Source organism: Euleptes europaea, chromosome 12 (genome assembly GCF_029931775.1).
Source record: "Euleptes europaea isolate rEulEur1 chromosome 12, rEulEur1.hap1, whole genome shotgun sequence".
NCBI classification, from domain to species: Eukaryota; Metazoa; Chordata; class Lepidosauria; order Squamata; family Sphaerodactylidae; genus Euleptes; species Euleptes europaea.
This window is the reverse complement of record NC_079323.1, coordinates 3,187,788-3,208,981: the sequence shown is the minus strand read 5'-3', so window position 1 is coordinate 3,208,981 and position 21,194 is coordinate 3,187,788. Positions and strand designations below refer to the sequence as shown.

General features: G+C 46.8%; 1 protein-coding gene across 1 annotated transcript in view; it reads right to left on the bottom strand.

The window, feature by feature from the left end:
- Positions 1-21,001, bottom strand: part of C2CD3 (C2 domain containing 3 centriole elongation regulator) — a 61,754-nt gene extending 40,753 nt beyond the window's left edge. Inside the window, exons 1-17 of the mRNA XM_056858827.1 lie at positions 20,941-21,001; positions 18,367-18,636; positions 17,673-17,830; positions 17,380-17,594; positions 16,114-16,268; positions 15,282-15,414; positions 14,035-14,157; positions 13,111-13,249; positions 11,791-11,936; positions 10,190-10,420; positions 8,990-9,102; positions 7,689-7,807; positions 6,267-6,389; positions 4,898-5,383; positions 3,238-3,389; positions 1,587-1,830; positions 297-480 (exon numbers count right to left, since the gene is read on the bottom strand). Coding sequence (XP_056714805.1) covers positions 297-480; positions 1,587-1,830; positions 3,238-3,389; positions 4,898-5,383; positions 6,267-6,389; positions 7,689-7,807; positions 8,990-9,102; positions 10,190-10,420; positions 11,791-11,936; positions 13,111-13,249; positions 14,035-14,157; positions 15,282-15,414; positions 16,114-16,268; positions 17,380-17,594; positions 17,673-17,830; positions 18,367-18,636; positions 20,941-21,001 — 3,052 coding nt within the window. The remainder of the gene's footprint in view (positions 1-296; positions 481-1,586; positions 1,831-3,237; positions 3,390-4,897; positions 5,384-6,266; positions 6,390-7,688; positions 7,808-8,989; positions 9,103-10,189; positions 10,421-11,790; positions 11,937-13,110; positions 13,250-14,034; positions 14,158-15,281; positions 15,415-16,113; positions 16,269-17,379; positions 17,595-17,672; positions 17,831-18,366; positions 18,637-20,940) is intronic.
- Positions 21,002-21,194: the final 193 nt, after the last annotated feature.

The window sequence follows — 21,194 nt, the reverse complement described above, 5'->3', positions numbered from 1 at the left end:
CTACCCCTCCCAACTTGGTGTCATCTGCAAATTTAATTATCATGTCCTCTGTTAGAACCTGCTGGTCTCTAATGTGCTACTGGACTCAAATCCAGTTGTTCTACTGCAGCCCAACACGGCTACCCTCTGAAACTACTTAAAAATAAATAAATATTAAAATACAAGCCTGCCTGGTTTAGAAACTCACATTATTAGCCCCTCGTAACAGAAAGTGTAGCCAAGAAACTGGAGAGGAATATTTGGGAACCAACAGAACGTATCGATCGGCAGAAGGACTGTATGCAAACCAAACCTACCGCTCTCGCACACTTCTGTCCCCCGGAGCACGCTGGCCTCCGACTCCTGAACTGGGAAATGATACTGGACATAACAGTCGGCCTCTCCCCAGACGGTGGACTGGAGGGGAGTGAGCCCTTTCACGCTGTCAATGTGGACTTCGAAGACGTGCTCCATGAGTTCTTCTCCTCTCGTGGACAGCTGCTCGAGACAAAATGGAATCCCCGTGCAAGAGGGCGGCAAGAATCTCCCCTCCATGTCAATTTCTTTCCCACTCAAGGTGTCAAACATCAAAACTTTTCAATGTTAATATATATATATATATATACACACACACACACACAATAATTCAATAAGAACATAAATACACATAAAAGTGCAAACACATGTAACACTAAAACCAGGGAGAAGGGCCCATAACAGTTATTGGGTGGGGGGGTACGACAAAATTTAAAAACCTCTTCACCCACTGATGGAAGACAACGATAGAGAGAGGAATCTCCCTGGGGAGGGAATTCCAAGACCCTTTCTTGGGCTACCCCCCGTCTAGCCTCTGATGGTAGGGGCACCCGAAGCAGATCCTCTGAAAATGACCGGAGTGGATGAGTAGGTTCATAGAAGAAGAAGAACAGTTGGTTTTTATATGCCAACTTTCTCTACCTTTTAAGAAGAATCAAACTGGCTTAGAATCTCCTTCCCTTCCTCTCCCCACAACAGACACCTTGTGAGGTAGGTGGGGCTGAGAGAGTTCAAAGAGAGCTGTGACTAGCCCAAGGTCACCCAGCAGACTTCATGAAAAGGAGTGGAGAAACCAACCCCGTTCACCAGATTAGAGTCCACCACTCTTAACCACTACACCACACTAGCACACTGGGAAAAGGCGGTCCCTTAAGGCAGTCCAATGCTAATATATAATTCAATGTTGCCTTGTACAATTTCATGGGGTGTGTAATTCTGTAAGAAACAGTCAAGACTCTTCTCAACTTGATTCTCCAAGATGAATTCCTCTGAATAAACTAACTAAATTTATATACCATGGCTTCTGCTATCTTTCAAGAGGACATCTTGCATCTGTAAGTCAGACAGTCAGAGGACTGTGCACAAAGAATGCACCGTCTTCCTGACATTAGGCAGCAAGTTTAAGACAAAACAAAAGGAAGCTATTTCTTCACAAGCATCCATAACCAAGGCGATTCATCGGTACTGCCTAGCCTTTGGGGCATGAAAAGTGTGAATGACCGTCATTGAGCCTGAATCCATCAAGAAGAGGGAGGGAGAGAATAAGCCAATTAACAGTTATCTGAGAATACCTTTGGAAGAGGCGTTGCTGGGGGATCCAGAGCATGAGCAGAGCGCTGCATACTGGGAGGCAGGGCCCCTTCATCATTCTTTAGCCTCTGCAGGGCCACAATCTGATTGGCCGAACCCATGGCCAGAAGGACCCTCAGGCTTCCGTTCTTGTTGCCAGTGAAGACGTCGATCACGGGCAAAGAGCCGTCCACAGCAACCACTGGATACTGAGCCTGCAGAAGTAGGGCAGAGATCTTGGGGTCTCTGGAGGGGAAGACAGACAGAGACAGGGTAACGTGATGGGGTCATAGAATCATAGAGCTGGAAGGGACCACAAGGGTCATCTAGTCCAACTGCTTGCACAATGCAGGAAACCCCAAGTGACCCCTACTCCATGCCCACAAGATGGCAACAAAAACCCTCCAGGATCCCTGGCCAATCTGGCTGGGAGGAAAAGTGCTTCCTGACCCCAAAGTGGCAATCAGCATTACCCTGGGCCGTCAGCTGCTCCAACCATTTCAGAGGGGCAACAAGCACTCTGACGGGCTTCAGTGGCATACAGGCATGGGGAACCCCTGCTCAAACACCCAGGCACGTTGAACAGCAACTGGATGGCTTTATGAGTGTTACCGCCTCTTCTTGTACTTCAGGGGGTTGTTGTGAGGTCGACTGGAGAATTGCAGTCCCAAGCTCAGGGAAAGGAAACTGTGATTAACAGTTGCAAACCTCTGCAGAAGGCACTCCAGTGTAAGCGACTGAAATCAATGGAGTCCCTTTGCTTAGAGTTGTAGTGTCAAGTGCAGGGGAATACTTGAATTAGAAGAGCTGGTTTTTATATGCCGACTTTCTCTACCTTTAAGGAGACTCAAACCGGCTTACAATCACCTTCCTCTCCCCACAACAGACACCCTGTGAGGTAGGTGGGGCTGACAGAGCTCTAAGAGAGCTGTGACCAACCCAAGGTCACCCTGCTGGCTTCATGTGTAGAGTGGGGAATCAAACCTGGTTCTCCAGATTAGAGTCCACCGCTCTCAACCACTATACCATGCTGGCTTTCTTATTAGTAATGTATTGAAAAAACAGTTTCTTATGTAACAGGAGCTGTGCAGTGCAGCTTGAGGGTTAATCAGAGGCCAAATTTGTAGGCAAAGGTTTCAGAAATTGTCATGACTGTAGCTGAGGATGGTGGGTGAGAGAGCCCAAGAAGGCTAAGAAAATTTGCTTTTTGGCAAAGAATTTCTGTAAATCTCTTTTGCAATTTCATTTTGATGAGAATTTTCTTTGGATAACTTTTTATTTAACTGTCCCATGAATTGAACAGGCATTCAGACATGAGCTATCTGTTGACCCTTTGTCTCAATGTACGGGCACCATCAGAATTTAGAGTTAGTTTTTAGAACTGTGGTTTTTAACTGTTAAATTATATCTACTGCATATTGATATAATGTGAATTGTATTGTGATATCATGTTTTATGATGTGAGCTACTCTGAGCCCAGCTTTGGCTGGGATAAAGCAGGTTATAAATCCAAAAATAAATAAAGAAAGAAATAACTAAAACATTTTACTTCAGAAGAACGATCTACACTCCGTAATTGTTTAAAGAAGATTATTCTCTTCATACCAGCTGCAGCTTGGTGAAAAACAGAGGATTTAAGAGGAGGCTTCTTACTTGAATGACATGTAGAACTGATGCAACGGGAGCTTCACCAGCCCCAGCAGCTGGTCTCCTCCTGGGCTGGGCCTCTTATTCCAGGCCTCTAGGACCATGATGTTGTTCTTCAGTCTCTCCAGGTGCTTCGAGGTCAGGGAAATCGGTGTGACCTAGAGAGGCAGCTGGATCGTTAATAAGCAAGGCAGTCTGTCGATGGAGGGTTGGATTTGATGAACCATTAGTGGAATGAATTCACAAAACGAACGTCCCCACCCCACCCCGGTCCTCCTGCATCCGCACCCCCAAAAGTCAGCTCCCAAGAGTTGGGGGACCCCTCAGGAATTGAGTAGGATGCAGGATAGACTGAGATGCTGCAGCAAGGAGGAGGAACCTGGCAGACCCCCCCCCCCCAAGTCTTGCATGAGTTCACAGAAAAGCGCACGTAAGAGGAAAGGAAGGTTATTTCCCCTGTGAGTGGCAACCTTTGCTACGTCTCCGTCAGTTCCCAAGAGCCTCCCAACTTTCAGGGTAGCTTATCAGGGGAATCTGAAGGGGGAAGGGTATGCGATCCTGTTAGGGAACCTGCTCAATTTATGGATCACTAAATAAAGGCCTTTTGTTTAGCCTTTATTTCAAACCAAATCGAGGATAGCATATCTCGCCCCTGGGTGAACTGGAGGCCAATAAGATGGACGGACCCCACCATTCATGCTCTATGCCCTGTTTGGGGTTTGCGTGGGGTGATTCTGAGCAGAGATGAATACAGGTGACCCATAACAAAGGAGCTCCCATTGTCAGATCTGATGAAGGGAACTTTGACTCTTGAAAGTTCATACCCTGAAAATCTTGTTAGTCTCTAAGGTGCTACTGAACTCAAATTTAGTGAGTACATTTGTGTTTTGGTTTTAAGTGCAAACTACAAACTGCTAACCACCATAATATTTAAAATATTGACTATTTCGTCCTCTGTAGACCATTACTGGGTTTTTCAATGTACTCTAGTTCTCCTTCTTTTACTCCATCCAACAAATTGCACTTATTCCAATACTGAATTGAGACCGTTTCCTGCTAAAATTGATTCCTGGCCATTTTTCTCTTTCCCATATGTATTTATAAGTAGAGTTGTACCTAGGGTTGCCAGCTCTGGGTTGGAAAATACCTGGAGATTTTGGGAGTGGAGCCTGGAGAGGGCGGGGTTTGGGAAGGGGAGGGACCTCAGCAAGTCTAAATAAATCAATCAATAACAAAAGGTAGAGAAAATCAGCATATGAAAACCAGTTCTTCTTCTTCTAATGTATATTCCAGTTCTGGCTCCATGTAGAAGAAGAAGAGTTGGTTTTCATATGCCGACTTTCTCTACCACTTAAGGAAGAATCAAACCGGCTTACAATCCCTTTCCCCTCCCCACAACAGATACCCTGTGAGGTAGGTGGGGCTGAGAGAGCTCTTAATAGAACTGTGACTAGCCCAAGGTCAGCCAGCTGGCTTCGTATGTAGGAGTGGGGAAACAAATCCAGTTCACCAGATTAGCAACCGCCACTCATATGGAGGAGTGGGGAATCAAACCCGGTTCTCCAGATCAGAGTCCACCGCTCCAAACCACCACTCTTAACCACTACACCATGCTGGTAGTCACAGGGCTGGACAGCATCAGGAAAGAGAGCCGTGGCTTGCTTACCTGAGAAAAGCCGAAGGTGGGCTGCCTTGTGCCCCACACGACGGCCGATCTTGTTGCTTCTTCTGTGCTGAAGAGTTTGCAGTTCAAATACACGTTACAAGAGCCATGGAGTCCGGCATCCCTGGGAACAAAGTCATTCCCTTCCGGCACCATCAGCAGGACGTGCAGCAGCAAACCGTCCTCCTCCGACGTGGTCATCTGGGTCAACAGGCTACGGGACATGGAGGTTGGCGCCGGCTCCTGATTCACACCCCTGCTGAGTTTTTCAGAAGCGGTGGGCCAAGCCTCGTGGATCTTGGTGTGGATCTGGCAGCTGTTGGGCTTCGAGGGCTGAGGGCTTTTGACAGGCGTGACGTCCCCAGAGGGGTTTTGCAACTTCACCGTGGGGCTTCTCACAGAGTAAACTGGGGCTTGTGAAGCCACGTTGGCTGGCCTGGTATTGGCGCTGGAGAAGTCTTTGTTGTCGACAGCAAGCTCCAACGATACCTGCACCAGAAAGGAAGAAATATCAGGCTGCCTGCCTTCTCGGAAGAGGACATGTTTGCTCTTAACAGTGCCTCTTAAACTGCATTCTGGGGAAACCTGAGATTCCAGGGAAGACCTTAGTGGTCAAAGTGTGGTCTATAAGTGAATTAAATGGTCCCTCCTAGAGTGGGTTGCAGGGACCATACCATGCCAGTCTTGTTCCACCTGCACTGACCCCCAATTTGTTTCCGGACACAATCCAAGGTGCTGGTGTTGACCTTTAAAGCCATAAATGGTTTGGGACCAATATACCCAAAGAAACGCCTGCTCCCTTATGAACCCGCTGAACCAGCTGGGTGACTTTGGGCTAGTCACAGCTCTCTCAGCCTCACCTACCTCACAGGGTGTCTGTTGTGGGGAGGGGAAGGGAAGGTGATTGTAAGCTGGTTTGATTCTCCCTTAAGAGGCAGAGAAAGTCAGCATATAAAACCAACTCTTCTTCTTCTTCTGATCCTTTTAACTGGCAACGCCAGGGATTGAACCTGGGACCTTACTGCATGCCAAGAAGATGCTCTTCCACTGAGCCACAGCCCCTCTCCATGGCTCTCCAGGGTCTCAGGCAGAGGTGTTTCACATCACCTACTCCCTGATCCTGATAACTGTAGATGCCAGAGTTTGAACCTGGGACCTTCTGCATGCAAAGCAGATGCTCTACCATTGTAGCATGGGAGAAGGCACAGTATGTTCCTTGTTTGGGCCAGCCACATACCTTGAAAAAGCCCTAGACAGATGTAAGCATAAGGTCACAAGGACAAGTTTAAAAAGGAAACAGTGTAATGGCCAAGCATTCCAAAAAGAAAAACTTTTAATTTTAATTCAGAACAGAATAAAGCAGTTTATGTACCTTTAAAGGTCCCAGCTGAGCAAAGCCACCTTCTTCTTCCACAGGCAACTCACAACTGATGGTTAGCTGCTCGGACTGAATTACGTCTCGCAGAGGAAAAGCTGCAGAGCCAATCAGCAATGGCTGAAAACAAGGGGATTGTGGGGAGAGGGGAGAGCGAAGCCTCAGACTCTGAGCGGCTGAGCGGGGACAGAATGTTTACAAACATTCCAACTGCTCAGGGAATGAAGCTGCCAAACTGTTCACGGCACAGTTTCGTTCAGGGAAATGAAATAGCCAGTTGGTCTGGGATAAAAACCTTACGTAGGCCCAGCTTTGTGGGGTATGCCAAAGTCTGGGGATAGATGTAACCAAGCAGGGAGGCTAAGGTGACTGAACCCGAGTAGGTGATTCCTGAAGAAAGAGGAGGGGAGTGCAGTGGAGGGAAAGGAGGGAGGAGACACGGACCTGGAGGAGGAGCTAATGAGCCAGGAAGAGAGCAGTTAGCCAGGGAGGTTAGGAAGGCTCATGGCAGTGGGTCAGGCATAGGGCTCTTAGCCACCGTCCCATCTCAAATGTAGATGCATTGGGAAAGTCAAAGCTTGTTCTGAATTTTCACTGCTGTGATCCCTCAAACTTTGGGGACAAAGGGGGTTAGTTCTTATGTCTAGGACTCTACCCCAGATCACCTAATTGACACTACCTCTCCCTCCTTCCTCACTTCCCCTCTGGCCCTTCCAACTCCCACTCCTTTGGAAAGCTTTTAGTTTAATCCCTTGCTCCAATTCCTCATCCCCACCAGAAATGAAACACGTGAAATTGCATCTTTTCACATGTGCCTCTAAAAGCCTTTTCTCACAGAATATAAGAAGAGTCCTGTGGGATCAGACCAGTGAGGGTCCGTCTACTTCAGCATCCCGTCTCACACAGTGGCCGGCCAGTCCCTCTGGAGGGCCAACAACAGGGCACAGAGGCCGAGGCCTTCCCCTGATAAGAACCTCAGAAGAGCCCTGCTGGATCAGACCAGTGAGGGTCTATCCAGTCCAGCATCCCGCCTTACACAGTGGCCAGCCAGTTCCTCTGGAGGTCCAACGACAGGGCACAGAGGCCAAGGCTTCCCCCTGATAAGAACCTAAGAAGAACCCTGCTGGATCAGACCAGTGAGGGTCCATCTAATCCAGCAACCTGTCTCACACAGGGGCCAGCCAGTTCCTCTGCAGGGCCAACAACTGGGCACAAAGGCCGAAGTCTCCCTCTGATTCTGTCTCCTTGCACTGGTATTCATGGGCAGACTGCCTCTGGATGTGGAGGCTCCCCTTTAGTCTTTACCATCCCTCCTTGAGGTGGAGACCTCTCTTTTTGTGCTTCAGTGCTTTGTTGAGTGCCAGGTGTCCCAACGGTGCTCTGTCAGACAACCAGTCAGTCTAAATTAATAATAATTACCTTTCTTTGTGCACCTTTTTTCAAGTAGATATTAAACACCAGGTCCGAGTTCCACCAGTGGGTTATCATCGTCCCACTGAAGTGAACAGGGAACACATAACGCTGCTGCAACTTCACCACTGCAATGATAAGGAATGGAATGCAGGTTTTATTGCATTCATTTGTAGCCCTCCTTTCGTGATGAGACTCAAGGTGGATTACAAAAATATATATGCAAACGTCTGTCTTGTACGTCATTCTAACAAGCGTATTCTGGCCTGGTTAGTAATAATAAAGAGTATGATCCAGCAAAAGTTAAGTAATTTTCTCACTCTTTCAGTAGCAAAGATTTAAGCATGGGTTCAATTCTCACTTTCTCTGAAATTAATGTGCATTACTCAGGCTGGGTAATACTCATTTTTTAAACCTGCCGCAGAAGCTCAGTTCAGTGTCGGCCAACATTAAGCTTCTGGACAGGGTTCTTGTCAATTTAATCAGAATGCCAGGGGACCCAGAATCTTTGGGATTCATGGTTTAATCCCCTGCAGCCTAGCGAGAAGCATAAATTCAACCAGACATACCTACTTAATAGCACATTCAGAAATAAATCAAGTGTTACTTTCGAGATAGCGTGAAGCTGGCCCTGAGGAACATGCTGGCAACTCTCATGCCATCTGAATGATGATGCATTTTGACGATACATTCATTTATTTATATCCTGCTTTTCTCCCAACGGCTGGGACTCATCATCATTCTCCCTTCCTCCATTTCCCCACAACAACAACCCTATGAGGTAGGGTTAGGCTAAGAGTTTGTGACTGGCTCAAAGTCATCCGGCGAGCTTCCATGGCAGAAGTGGGGATTTGAACCCGGGTCACTCAGGGCCCTTAGTCTGCCATTTTACCCACTACATCACACTGGCTACCGAAACCTCGACAAAATTTCACAAATGTGGGGCAAGAAAGTAACTGGCTCTATTCCAAATATCTGAACTCCACAGTCATATGATGCTGATTTCTAATTCTGCGAGTGTTGCAATAGCTGGATATGAACTGCTCAGGATTTCTAGGAGGCAGCTAGAGTGGGTGGAAAGATCCCTTGCAGAGGCAGATATCAATTAGCCAAAAAATGCCTCCACCTATATTTAAAAGTCCTATAATTCAGCATTAGGCATTCTTAAGATGTTCCTCTCGAACATTTATTTTTTAAAAAACTCAGTATGATGTTCTTCTCTTTCCACACTCATTACAGTGAAAAATGCGGAAGGACAAAGGAGAAGAACATTTCAAAATTCAACCCCCCCACGTCACCCCATATCTCACCTTCATTCGAGATTTTACTTGAAGCTACCCGAATGATCTCTGTTGTTACTGCAACTTGCCCTGTTCCATTCTTTGTAGCTTTCACTGGAAAGTGATACTCGACAAAAAATGTCCTAGGAGCAGAGTACAAAAAGAGGGCAGAGTGAACACATGAAGCTGCCTTATACTGAACCAGATGCTCGGTCCATCAAAGTCAGTATTGTCTACTCAGACCGGCAATGGCTCTCCAGGGTCTCAGGCAGAGGTCTTTAACATCACCTACTTGCCTCGTCCCTTTAACTGGAGATTCCGGGGATTGAACCTGGGGCAGATGCTCTGCCCCTGAGCCACAGCGACTCCTCAAGGTCCTGAGCTGGATCCTGGGGATCTGTTCCCCTAAACAGCAGTACTTTCCAGTGGCCTAAGGGGCTTTTTGCTGACATTCTTGCATCAGCAGGAAGTACTGCTGTTAGGGGAGTCCCTCTATGGGATCCAAACCCTTCTGTGGACAGTTTTATTAATGGGCAAAGTTACTGAGCCTTAAGAGGCCTTTCATTACCTTATAATTGCACTTATGGAAGGATTTTTTCCCCAAGAATGGCTTTCTCTAGCAACAATGCAAAATGTAATCAGCTTGATTAGAGCAGGGGCGAAATGCTTAGGAGCTTAAACAAATAAGACCTCAATATGAAACATACACAGAAAAAGGAATTCCAGAGTACAGGCTGAGTATCCCTTATCCAGACATCCGATATCTGGACTGACCTGAAAACAAGAGTTTTTTGAGCCAGCATTACTCACAGGCCCTCAGCAGCACGCCAGTTTGCTTTCTGATGGTTCAGCGCACACAAAATTATTTAAAATGTTGGTTAAAATTACATTCAGGCTATGTGTATAAAGTGTATGTAAAACATAAATGAATTTTGTTTTTAGACTTGGATCCCATCCCCAAGATATCTCATTAATGTATATGCAAATATTCCAAAATACGGAAAGATCTGAAATGCAGACCGCTTCTGATCCCAGGCAGTCCGGATAAGGGATACTCCGCCTGTAGTTCTGGAGTTGGTCTGTTACAAGAAAAACAACAGAGTCTTGTGGTACTTTAAAGACTCACATCATCAGCGTTAACAGTCACACGTCCATGGATCAAGCTGCCAATCAGCAGCAGCATCACCAAACCCTGGAAGGCCACACGCTTTTAGATATGAGATTTCTTACCTTTTTTGAGCCGAAGCTGGCTTGGGGGGTTTCCCCACGGAGCTTTTCTTGCCTGGGGTGTTCTGAGTGCTGGTTTCCGGCGGGACCTTCAAGCTCTCAATTACCACTCTGGCCAAATGGATCCGACCCAGCATCGCCAGCCTGTCCAGGCTCAAGTTGACCTCGTGGGTTTCTTCTCCCACAGATTTCACGGGCGGCTCATGAAGGGGAAAAGGCCTTGCAGGAGAACTGCTGGGATGAAGAATGCAGACAAGGAGGGCTAATGTGGCGGTGGTGGAAAGCGCCATCAGATCGAGGCCGACTTATGGCAAACCCTTGGGGTTTTCAAGGCAGCAGACGTTCAGAGGTGGTTTGCCATGGCCTGCCTCTGCGTAGCGACCCTGGACCTCCTCGGTAGTCTCCCATCTAAGTACTAACCAAGGCCGACCCTGCTTAGCTTCTAAGACAGTGGTTCCCAAGCTTTTCGGGCCACCGCCCCCTTGGTTCCACAAACTCAACCCCAGCGCCCCCTACTCTATCCTATAAAAAGCACTGTTCAAAATAGGGGTTTGTATCACTCACTAAAGAAGGTAATAACAATAAAATTTCAAAACAGTAACAATTAATAGCACATCTATTCAAAATCAAACTGGAACCAGCTCTTCAAAGTCTGGGAATTTTTTTTGATAGTTTCCACCAAATTTGCCAGCAGGGTGCCATAGCTTGATCTATTGTAAATTAGTGAAGAAGACAGTTGAAGGGGACCCACCTCTAGCATCCCCTGCAGCCCCCTTGCCTCTTAGTGCCCCCCTAGGTAATACCACCCTCCCCCAGGGGGTGGTACTGCCCACTTTGGGAACCACTGTTCTAAGATCTGGTGAGACCAGGCTAGTCTGGGCCATCCAGGTCAGGGCCAAAGGGATACAGAGGTGGTTCACCATTGCCTGCCTCTGCATAGCAACCACGGACTTCCTTAATGGTCTCCCATTGAAGAAATAACCAGTGCTGACCCTGCTTAGCTTCTGAGATGACGAGATTGGGCTAGCCTGGCCATCCAAGGTGAGGGTGGGCTAATGTATTCTTCCATACAGGTGGCCCCTTGGAAAGGAGAATATGTATCCCAAAAGGAGAAATGTCACGGAGCCTCTCGCACGCACAATGCTCAGCCTCACTTAGCAAGAGTTCCTTGCTCCAGTCATGGCTGAAGAACACAGCCAATGATTGTTTCTATGATTGTTGACCAAACGTAGCCTCCAAAACAGACAGCTCCTTCTTGTAAGGCTCCTAACTAAGCTGTCTGTGTGCAACATCCTAAAAATAAATAAAAATGGTGCTGCAAAGAATTTGGCATGATAGGACTCTCATGCCCAAAGTACATTTCTATGCACTAGAGCTTTGCATCATCCCAGAAGGCATCCTCTTTGTTTCTTTGGGTTTCTAGGACAAAGGTAAACTGTTGGTAGGGCAAAAAAAATTTTTTTGGCAGAGCCATTCTCTTTGCCACGTGGGAAAAATCTGAAAAAACGCAGGCCTTTGGACTGCAGGAAAGGAGTCAAAACTTGCAGATGGTTGAAGAAATGGAAGTTGTCGTGTTACAGAAACCTACAGTACAAAATACCCACCTGGTTTTTGTCTCCCTGGCCTTCCCTTTCTGCCTCACAGAACCAGACTCCAACATGTTCCGCGACCTGTGGCGTTTGCTGCGTTTTTCACAAGAGACGGGGTCTTCCTCATCGCTGAGCAAGTCGCTTAAGCTGCTATCGGACTTCTAAGAAGGGAGGTTGAGAAAGTTAGACTCCATATAACATTCAGCAGAAGAAAGAGGTTCAACTCATGAAAGCTTATGCTGGAATCAAAGTTGTTCGTGTTTAAGACTCTGTTGGGATTCCTGTTTTATTTTGCTGCCACCCCCCCCCCAATGGGGAGGGACCTTGGCTCAGTGATAGATCATCTGCTTGGCACATAGACAGTCCCAAGTTTTATCCCTGGCACCTCCAGTTTAAAGGACTGAGTGGTAGGTGATGGGAAAGCCCTCTGCCTGAGACCCTGGGGAACTGCTGCCAATCTGAATACACAAGAATGACCTTGATGGATGGATGGTGTGATTCCGTATAAGGCAGCTTCATGTGTAGCTATCTGGATTTTATTTTTCTGTTTTACCTGTTTTATCTGGCATACTAGCTGCAAATAAAATGTATTTATTTATCTGGATTTTAAAATGCATGGAACACCTGACATCACACTGCCGTAGCTGTCCAAACAAAACCAGGACAGAGATGCAAGACAAAACCTTCTTCTAAATTTTGCAAGATTCTCTCCCTCTCTCCTGCATGTCCCCCATCGAGAGTCAAATGCTGCTCCAAGCGGTTTTTATCACAAGGTTGGAAGCTCCAAGACGTTTCCATGCACACACATGCAACAGCCTAGTGGTTAAAGTGTCAGACTAGGATCTGGGAGAGCCAGGTTCGAAACCCCACTGCCATGGAAGCTCACTGAGCGACCTTGGGCCAGTTACACACTCTCAGCCTAGCCTACCTCACAGGGTTGTTGTGAGGATAAAATGGAGGAGAGGATAAAATGGAGGAGAGGAGAACGACACAAGCCACTTTGGGTCCCCACTGGGGAGAAGGACAGGATATAAATAATGTCAATAATTTAATGAATAAACTTTGCAAGATTCTCTCTCTTTCCTGTGTACCTTCCCTCTCCAATCAAGCATCAAAGGTTGTTCCAAGTGGTTCTTATCACAAAGCTGCAAGCTCCAAGACGTTTCCACCGGCCCCTTTTGCTGACCCTGTTTGTTACCAGGGTTGAAAACAAGCCACTTGTTTTTGAAATAGGGATGGGATGCCGTGCAAGCTTGACCCTAAGAAAGCTGTGATACGCTGGAACCTTGACCCCGAGAAATTCGTCCTGAGGACATCCACACCTCTGGGACTTACCCGAGCCGTATAGAACAAGTTCTCTAGCAGACTCTGGTCATAGTGGGGATCGTTCAGCTCGCTGCCATACACCTCACTCCCAAGGGACACTGATTCTGGAGGGGAGCAATCCAGAAGATCTATAGGGGGGATGTCGGAGCTGTAGGAAAAGGCAGAGGGAAAAGTAACACGTGCACAGTGTTCGTATATAAATGTTGAGGTGGGACATGATTTTGCTCTTGAAGTATTTGAAGGGCTGTCACTTAGAGGAGTGCAGGGAGCTGTTCCTGTTGGCAGCAGAAAAGAGGACTCGCAATAATGGGTTTAAATTGCGGGCGGAAAGGAACTGGCTGGACATTAGGAAAAAATTTTTTTACAGTAACAGTTGTTCAACAGTGGAATCAGCCACCTAGGGAGGTGGTGCGCTTCCCCTCACTGGCAGTCTTTAAGCAGAGGCCAGACAAGCACTTGTCAGGGATGCTCTAGGCTGATCTTGCATTAAGCAGGGGGTTGGACTAGATGGCCTATATGGCTCATTCCAACTCTATGATTCTTGCACACACAATGGACAGGATCTTATTTTCTTTCCTTTGCCCATGAGCATGGCCAGTGACAGAATGCATATCTCCTGTGATTTCCACTCATGCGGGATATGACCTCTCGTGTGAGTGGAAAGCACCTTGCACCAGAGGAACATACTGTGTGAGCCAAAGGAAAACTAAAGGGTTTGGCTCGCGCCAGCACTGACAATGAGGAGGAAGGGTGAAGGCATGGGAAGACAAGGTGGGGGGGGGGAGTTAGGAAAGAGCAGCTAATTTTATCTTTCAACTAGATCACAGGCTGGCCACTGGGAGAAGCTCCTGCTTTATATGCAGAAGATCTGGGGAGGGCATGGACACCACATGGGGCACCCCCTGCACTAGGCGGACAGACTTCACAGCTTACCTGCCTAACAGGAGCTGGATTGCTCTGTTTTCAGCGTGCAAATCAAATTCTAAGTTGTCAGGTAGAGGCTGATGAGTATCCTCGCCAGCAGATAAGAGAACAGAATTCAGATTTTTCAGATTCCTGGGTGAGACATCCCAAAAATGATTAACAAGAGAAGGAGAACTGAATCAGATCACCAAGCACAATTATGACAGCTTCACTTCTTAGCATTTAAATGGGAAAGAGACTATTGCCGAAAAACAGATATACTCTCGGTCTGGGTTTTTTTTTTAATTCAGACGATGGGCTCACAGAGTGGGTCAAGAATCAGAGCAGATTGGTGCAATAAGAGGGATTCACTAATCAGCTTATTTTGCTACATCTGCATTCCCCAACAAAATTCACACAGCAGCCTGCACCCATCTCTAGGCAACTGGCTATTGATATTGGTTGCCTGAACAAGAATTCTCTATAATAGAAGGTGATTGCAGACTGCTGTAACAACCTCATGACTCCACTGGGAAAACACACTCTGTTTCCATTTCATTTCATGTGTGTGTATATATGTGTGTTTGTATACACACACACCCAGGATTTAATTCCTTCTCTCTGTATGTGTATGTACATACGCACCCCTTGCATTGTACTATTATTTGGTGCAAAATATTCATTTTCAGCTTTCGTATTTCTGTATCAAGTTGATCCAGTAAAATATGTCAGTGTGCTAGTTTGCCAGGAGGGAGGGAAGGCGGCAGGGTGTAGCCCGATCTTGTCAGATCTTGGAAGCTAAGCAGGATCGCTACTTGAAAGGGAGACCACCAAATAAGACTCTGCAGTGGCAGACAATGGCAAACCACCTCTGCTTCTCACTTGCCTTGAAAGCCCCTTGCTGGGCTACCATAAGTTGGCTGCAACTTGACAGCACTTTACACACACAATTTGTCAGGCCGCAGAACTGCCCTGAAATTTGTGATTTGTTCCAAGTCAGAGTGTTAACCCAAAGCAAAATGGATAAAAATGTGCTCATGGAATGGATATCCCCCCATTCTTACTCCAGAGCCTCCTGAGAATAGCATGGGAACGTAGCAGGAAGCGAGGCTGCAGAAGGGGGAATTGGACAGAAATACTGAAAGGTCACCTGACCCTAAGAGCATCTTTTCTGGGAACCACACATTCTCTGACCTCACTCCATTCACAATTCTCGGACAACTGACCACCTCAAAATGTACGTCATGAATATTAACCATCTACCCACCCAAACTCACTTTCCTGCTGCTCTAGGATCTTCTTGCTTTAGGGAAGGATGAGCTTCATACAATTCTATGCCAGTGTCAGGACTGGATTTCAAAGCAGATGCAACCATGGCGTTCCGAAGTTTATGCCCTTGATCCAAGAGGGCTTGGGGAAAAAGCGCAAGAATTAAACCTTGGAACATCTCCAAATGCAAACAAACAAATGCACAGAGGGTTAGCCAAAGCACCCTTAGAGGTAAGTCGCTCTTCCATTATTTAGAGAAGGAACCTAACAAGCACATGCATCTGTAACAAAATAGCTAGTGGGTTTTTGCAATCGACTTTAGAAGGAAGCTGAGACTGGAAAGTGCAGCCTTGAAGGAGCTAGAAAAGGATGAGTTGCTGGAGACCAAGATGAAGGTAATTCATACTGTAGCATTCCCCATTACTATGTACCAGGTGTGAAGAAAGCTGACAGGAAGAAAGCTGATTCCTTTGAAATGTGTTGGAGGAGAGTGTTACGGATACTGTAGACAGCCAAAAGACAAATTAGTAAGTTCTATATCAAATCAAGCTTGAACTCTCCCTAAAAGCTCAATTGACTAAACGGAGGCTATTGTACTTTGGTCACATCCTGAGAAGAGTCACTGGAAAAGACAACCATGCTAGGAAAAGTGGAAGACAGCAGGAAGAGGAAGACCCAACTAGAGATGGACTGACTCTATAAAGGAAGCCACGGCCCTCAATTTGCAAGACCCGAGCAAGGCTGTTCGGGATAGGACATTTTGGAGGTTGTTCATTCATAGGGTTGCCATAAATGGGAAACGACTTGATGGTGCATGCACACACCTGCAAATCTGCGTACCTGAAAGGAGGTCTTTTGAGGGCGGGTTGTGCAAAGAAAGAACATGGGCAGGATTCAGGTTTCCCCCGCCTTGTCTGGCTCGGGCCTCGTGATCAGAGCTGAAGCCTTCTCTGAGGTGCTCGGCATTCTCTGGGAAGTACAAGTGATCCTTCCCCCTGTTTCAAAACACAACAAGCAGCAGATCATAAAACCTAAAGCAGATTCCCTCAGTGTGCGCTGCTGGTATGCTGTGCATGCACATCAAATAGGGACCGGGGGAGAAGGGAAAGAGGAACAAGAACAGGGCCATTGGCTTCTTTCATGATATGCATAGCTGAAGCCAAACTGTTCATAGTTCAGGACAGCACCAAAAAACCTGTGGCATAAATGGGCTCTCTTCAAACGAGGAACATCTGCCAGACAACTTTATGCCACTAACCATTTCTGGTTTATCTGTGGATGCTAGTTTAAGATGAAGATTGTCATTCTGGGTTGGGAAATTCCAGGACATTTGGGGGTGGAGCCTGGGGAAGGTGGGATTTGGGGAGAGGAAGGACCTCAGTGGGGTATAATGCTATAGAGTCCACCTTCCAAAGCAGTCATTTTCTCCGGGGGAACTGATCTCTGTTGTCTGGAAATCAGTTATAATTCCGGGAGAGCTCCAGGTCAAACCTGGAGGATGGCAAATGGCCCTGGCAATACACAGGCTTGCCAACACCAGGATAGAAAATTCCAGATTTGGAGGTGGATCCTGGGGAGGGTTTGGGGAGGGACCTCGGCAGGATATAATGCCATAGTCCGCCCTCCAAAAGACATTTTCTCCAGGGTCATGACGTGGAGGCAGGCAATGGCAAACCACCTCTGAATGTCTCTTTCCTTGAAAACCCTACAAGGTCGCCATAAGTCAGCTGGGACGGGACGGCAAAATAAATAAATGCAGCTGAGATACATGCATCTGCACTGTGTGTGTGTGTGTGTGTGTGTGTGTGTGTGTGTGTGTGTGTAGGAGTGGGGAAACCAACCCGGTTCACCAGATCAGCCTCCGCCACTTATGTGGCGGAGTGGGGAATCAAACCTGGTTCTCCAGATCACAGTCCACCGCTCCAAACCACCACTCTTAACCACTACACCATGCTGAGGACAGCTGAGAATAACCTTGTGAAAGACATTGTGGGACAAACACATTCTCCATCCGGGATGTCTGAGCTGCACAGATCTACCTGAGGATGGTGCAAACCGACTGTGATTTAAAGCTCAAAAGAGATCAAGGGAAGGAAAATACTCCACCTTGGTGTAGGGGCCCTGCTACTGCTGATAGACTCGCTTCCGACAATGCTCCCACTGTGGGGTCTGTACAGCTGAGACGGGGCAAGGAAGTGGCTGGAATCGGCTGCCTCTTTGGCTCCCTGGGCCGGCAAACAGTTACTGAAGCTCACGTCTGTGTTCGGAACAGAGCTGTTGCTGTCATAGGTTTCGGACAGGGGTTCCAGAACAAGCGACACCTGGAAGAGAATGACTGAAAGGTTTTTTTCTCAGCTAAATAATAACGATACAAAGCAGGAAACAGCCGTTGGAGCTACCTGCAGCTCTCCTGTCTTCTCAGACTTCGGGGACACGATGGTGAAAAAGCCACTGATGGGATGACTCGGAGAGAGCTGTGACAGCCCACAGATCTGAACACGCCCAATGGGAAGGTGGTCTGTTCTGGTCATTACTTCCAGTACAAGAGCACCCATATCTGCAGAAAACAAAGCAGGGTTAAATGAGAGGCTGGCTTGATATACATTTTAAGGATTGCGTTTATCCAAACAAGTGTAGAAAATGACAAATATCTCAGTTACCATCTATATAAAAAGCTAGTTCTTTGCTTCTGCCTCTTAAACATCCCTTTCCCATGGCCAGCAAATCAACAAGTCTTTGTCTAGCAACACAGAACGTGCGCTCTGCACAAAACAGTCTCTGATGAAGGGAGCTTTGACTCTCCGAAGCTCATACACTGGAAAATCCTTATGGTCTTTAAGGTGCGCCTGGATTCGAATCTTGCTTTTGCACAAAGCAGTAAGTCCCATTAAGGTACCTCGTCATGTTAACTACAAAAACGAGCATATATGTCCACAAGACAGAATAATTTCACATTTTTTTGCTCTGCTCCTTCCTAAGCGTTGGAGCTGACATGACAGATCTAGTGACAGGAATCTTGCCAGAGCTATGGACCCACCCCAAATCCCACAACCAATAGGCCACATTTTTATAACTCAAGGGCTCAATACATACCTGTCAGATAGGAAGCAAACTGTTTTGGGCCACACCGAATTGGGTAGCGGGTGGTGGTTTTAAACGTTTTCTGTTCGACCTGAGAAGTGCCCCGGGGGATGAAGACAGTCCCGTCCGAAGTTTCTCCCCACCACCTCACGCGCACAACAACGGAAGCTGGAGGTTTGGTCACCATCCATAAGATTTTACTAACGGTCAGATTCAGAAAGCAGCGCAGTTGGCCTTCGACCAGTGGGGGCAAACTGGTGGAGGGGGAGACATCACTAAGGCCTGGGAAAAACAGGAGAGGAGGTATTGGGACTGGATAAAACCAAGCAATGGAGAGTCGCAAAGGTTCTCCATACATTAGTGCTGAATATTATACCTAGGATTATTTATATTTCACATGCAATTCCTTTCTATATACCCTGCAGATATAGTCATAAAATTAATACTTTGTTTCCGAAATTTATGTGGGGTTCCCCACCACCTCGGATTTCTTTAAAGAGGATGCAACTTCCATTCAATTAAGGAGGATTTGGTTTCCCTGATCTTAGTTCATACCATCAGGCATACTTGTTAATTTGCACTACAGGTAGAGTATCCCTTATCCGGACATCCCATATCCGGACTGATCCAAAACCCGGACCTTTCGAGCCGGCATGCAGGCAGATCCATGCTGCCTGCTTTCAATGTTTCCTCTCACCTAAAAAAATAAAATACAGTGCATCATAGCCTGCCATAGTTAGTTAGTTTGTTGTTGCTCTTATTTAACAGCTGATACAGGTATTCTGGTGAGATAGTTACACCTTAGCTTTCTGATGGTTCAATTTACAACGGTAACATCTGTTGGTATCTAAATACGGCCCTGAGGCATTATCCCGTGTCTCAAATTCCTCTTTGCTCCTGGAAACTCTAATTCTATAAATGCAGAAAATGAAACCTACAATATTTGTTCATACGTATTTGATGTCAATAAATATTACATGCAAAGTCTCAAGAATGAATGGAATAAGCCGCTAGATCGCTCTATTTTACCAAAGCAATGGGATGTAACCTTAGAGTTTATACCTGCTCTCTCCATGGATCTTAACTTGAGACTTATTCAGCAAAAATTTATAATGGGTAGCTGTGTTAGTCTGTCTGCAGCAGTAGAAAAGAGCAAAAGTCCAGTAGTGCCTTAAAGACTAACAAAATTTCTGGCAGGGTGTGAGCTTTTGTGAGTCACAGCTCACTTCTTCAGATATCCGTGAGCTGTGACTCATGAAAGCTCCCACCCTGCCAGAAATTTTGTTAGTCTTTGTTAGTCTTTACGGGACACTTGCTCTTTTGTACAGCAAAAAATTATCTTTAGGATAAACAGTGACTCTTTAGCACAGGATTGCGTACAGTGTCTCTTCCCAATGATTGTGGACGAGTTATGACAGCACCAGGCTCTCAAAACAAAAGCATGTGCTTGTGCCACACGACAGAGCCTGGAATTTCACAAGCACGAATATCTTTTGTGCAGGTCAGGTTAAGTGGAAGGAGAAAAGCACAAAATCTGGCCACTGAGATTTACCAGGTTTAACGTAGATGCAAGTCTGCAAAGCTTTTTGTTTTGGAAGAAATGTCACTTTTTTTGAAGCGGAGACTCTCATAAGAATACTGGCGAGTGTCGTCACGACTAGGATGAAATCTTTTCACGGAGCTTCTGACAGCCCAGGTCGGTTCTTGTAGGGTTTTTTTTTTAAGGACATACTATCACAGGTTCATACCCCTGCTCATCTTCTAACGCGATTTATGCCATCTCATGCCAGCAATGCCCTTCCACCCTCTACACTGGACCAACAGTCCGGTCCCTGCGACAAAGATTGAATGGACATAAGTCTGACATCAGAAACCACAACGTTCAGAAACCAGCGGGGGAACATTTTAACCTTCCAGGGCATTTGGTTGCTGATTTACAAAGTGAGACTAGAAAGAGAGGCTGCTGAATTATAGCTAATAACGAAGCTGAAGACTATGCATTCTCCGGGACTTAATAGAGACCTGGGGTTCCTGTCTCGTTACCAATGCTGATTTCTCCATGCGAGCATCGTCACGATTGGGAAGAAATCTTTTCAAGGAGCTTCTGACAACCCAGGTCAGTTCTGGGCTGGTTGTTTGTTTTTTAATGACATGTCCTCAATGTTATGTATCAATCCCAAAAGTTAAGAAGCGAATTCGGTTGCCAATAGGCCTGGAGGAATAAAAAGCACCGTTCTTTTAGCAGAACTTGAATGCATGGACAGGTGAAGTTTTTCACAGCATGGAGAGAAATAGTATGACCTACATAACATCCCTTCAAAGCCTCTGTTTAAAAGGCCAGGACGCTTTCCCCCCTCCAGGTTATTGGCAACCCTTGGAGGAACACCCTTAGGAAACCATCTTTCCTTCACAGTCGACCTATCCAGTATACTTTTATTCAGCTTATTCTCCAAGCTTAGGGCGGCATATGTACATTTCCTCTCCGCTCACAACAACCCTTCAAGGTAGGCTAGGCTGAGAAAAAATAACTGCTGGCCCAAGGTCAGCGAAAGGGCCCCAATTTGAACCCGCCGCCCCTCCGCTCACCTTTCCGTTTGCGTCCAGGCCCGGTCCGAGCCGGGCCGCCCTTGGGCTTCTTCTGCTTCATCCTCTGGCCCGGCCCAAAGTAGGCCCGAGTTCGCTTCCCGCTGCTTAGCAACGGCCAGGCCCGCAAGGCCCTCTGGGAACGTGGCGGCAACGGCGGCGAAATAACCGGGCCGGCTCATTCTTTTGTCTTCGAACTACAACCCCCAGAAGGCTCTGCGAGACTCCAGCGCGAACCTCTGCCCTATGGAAAGGGA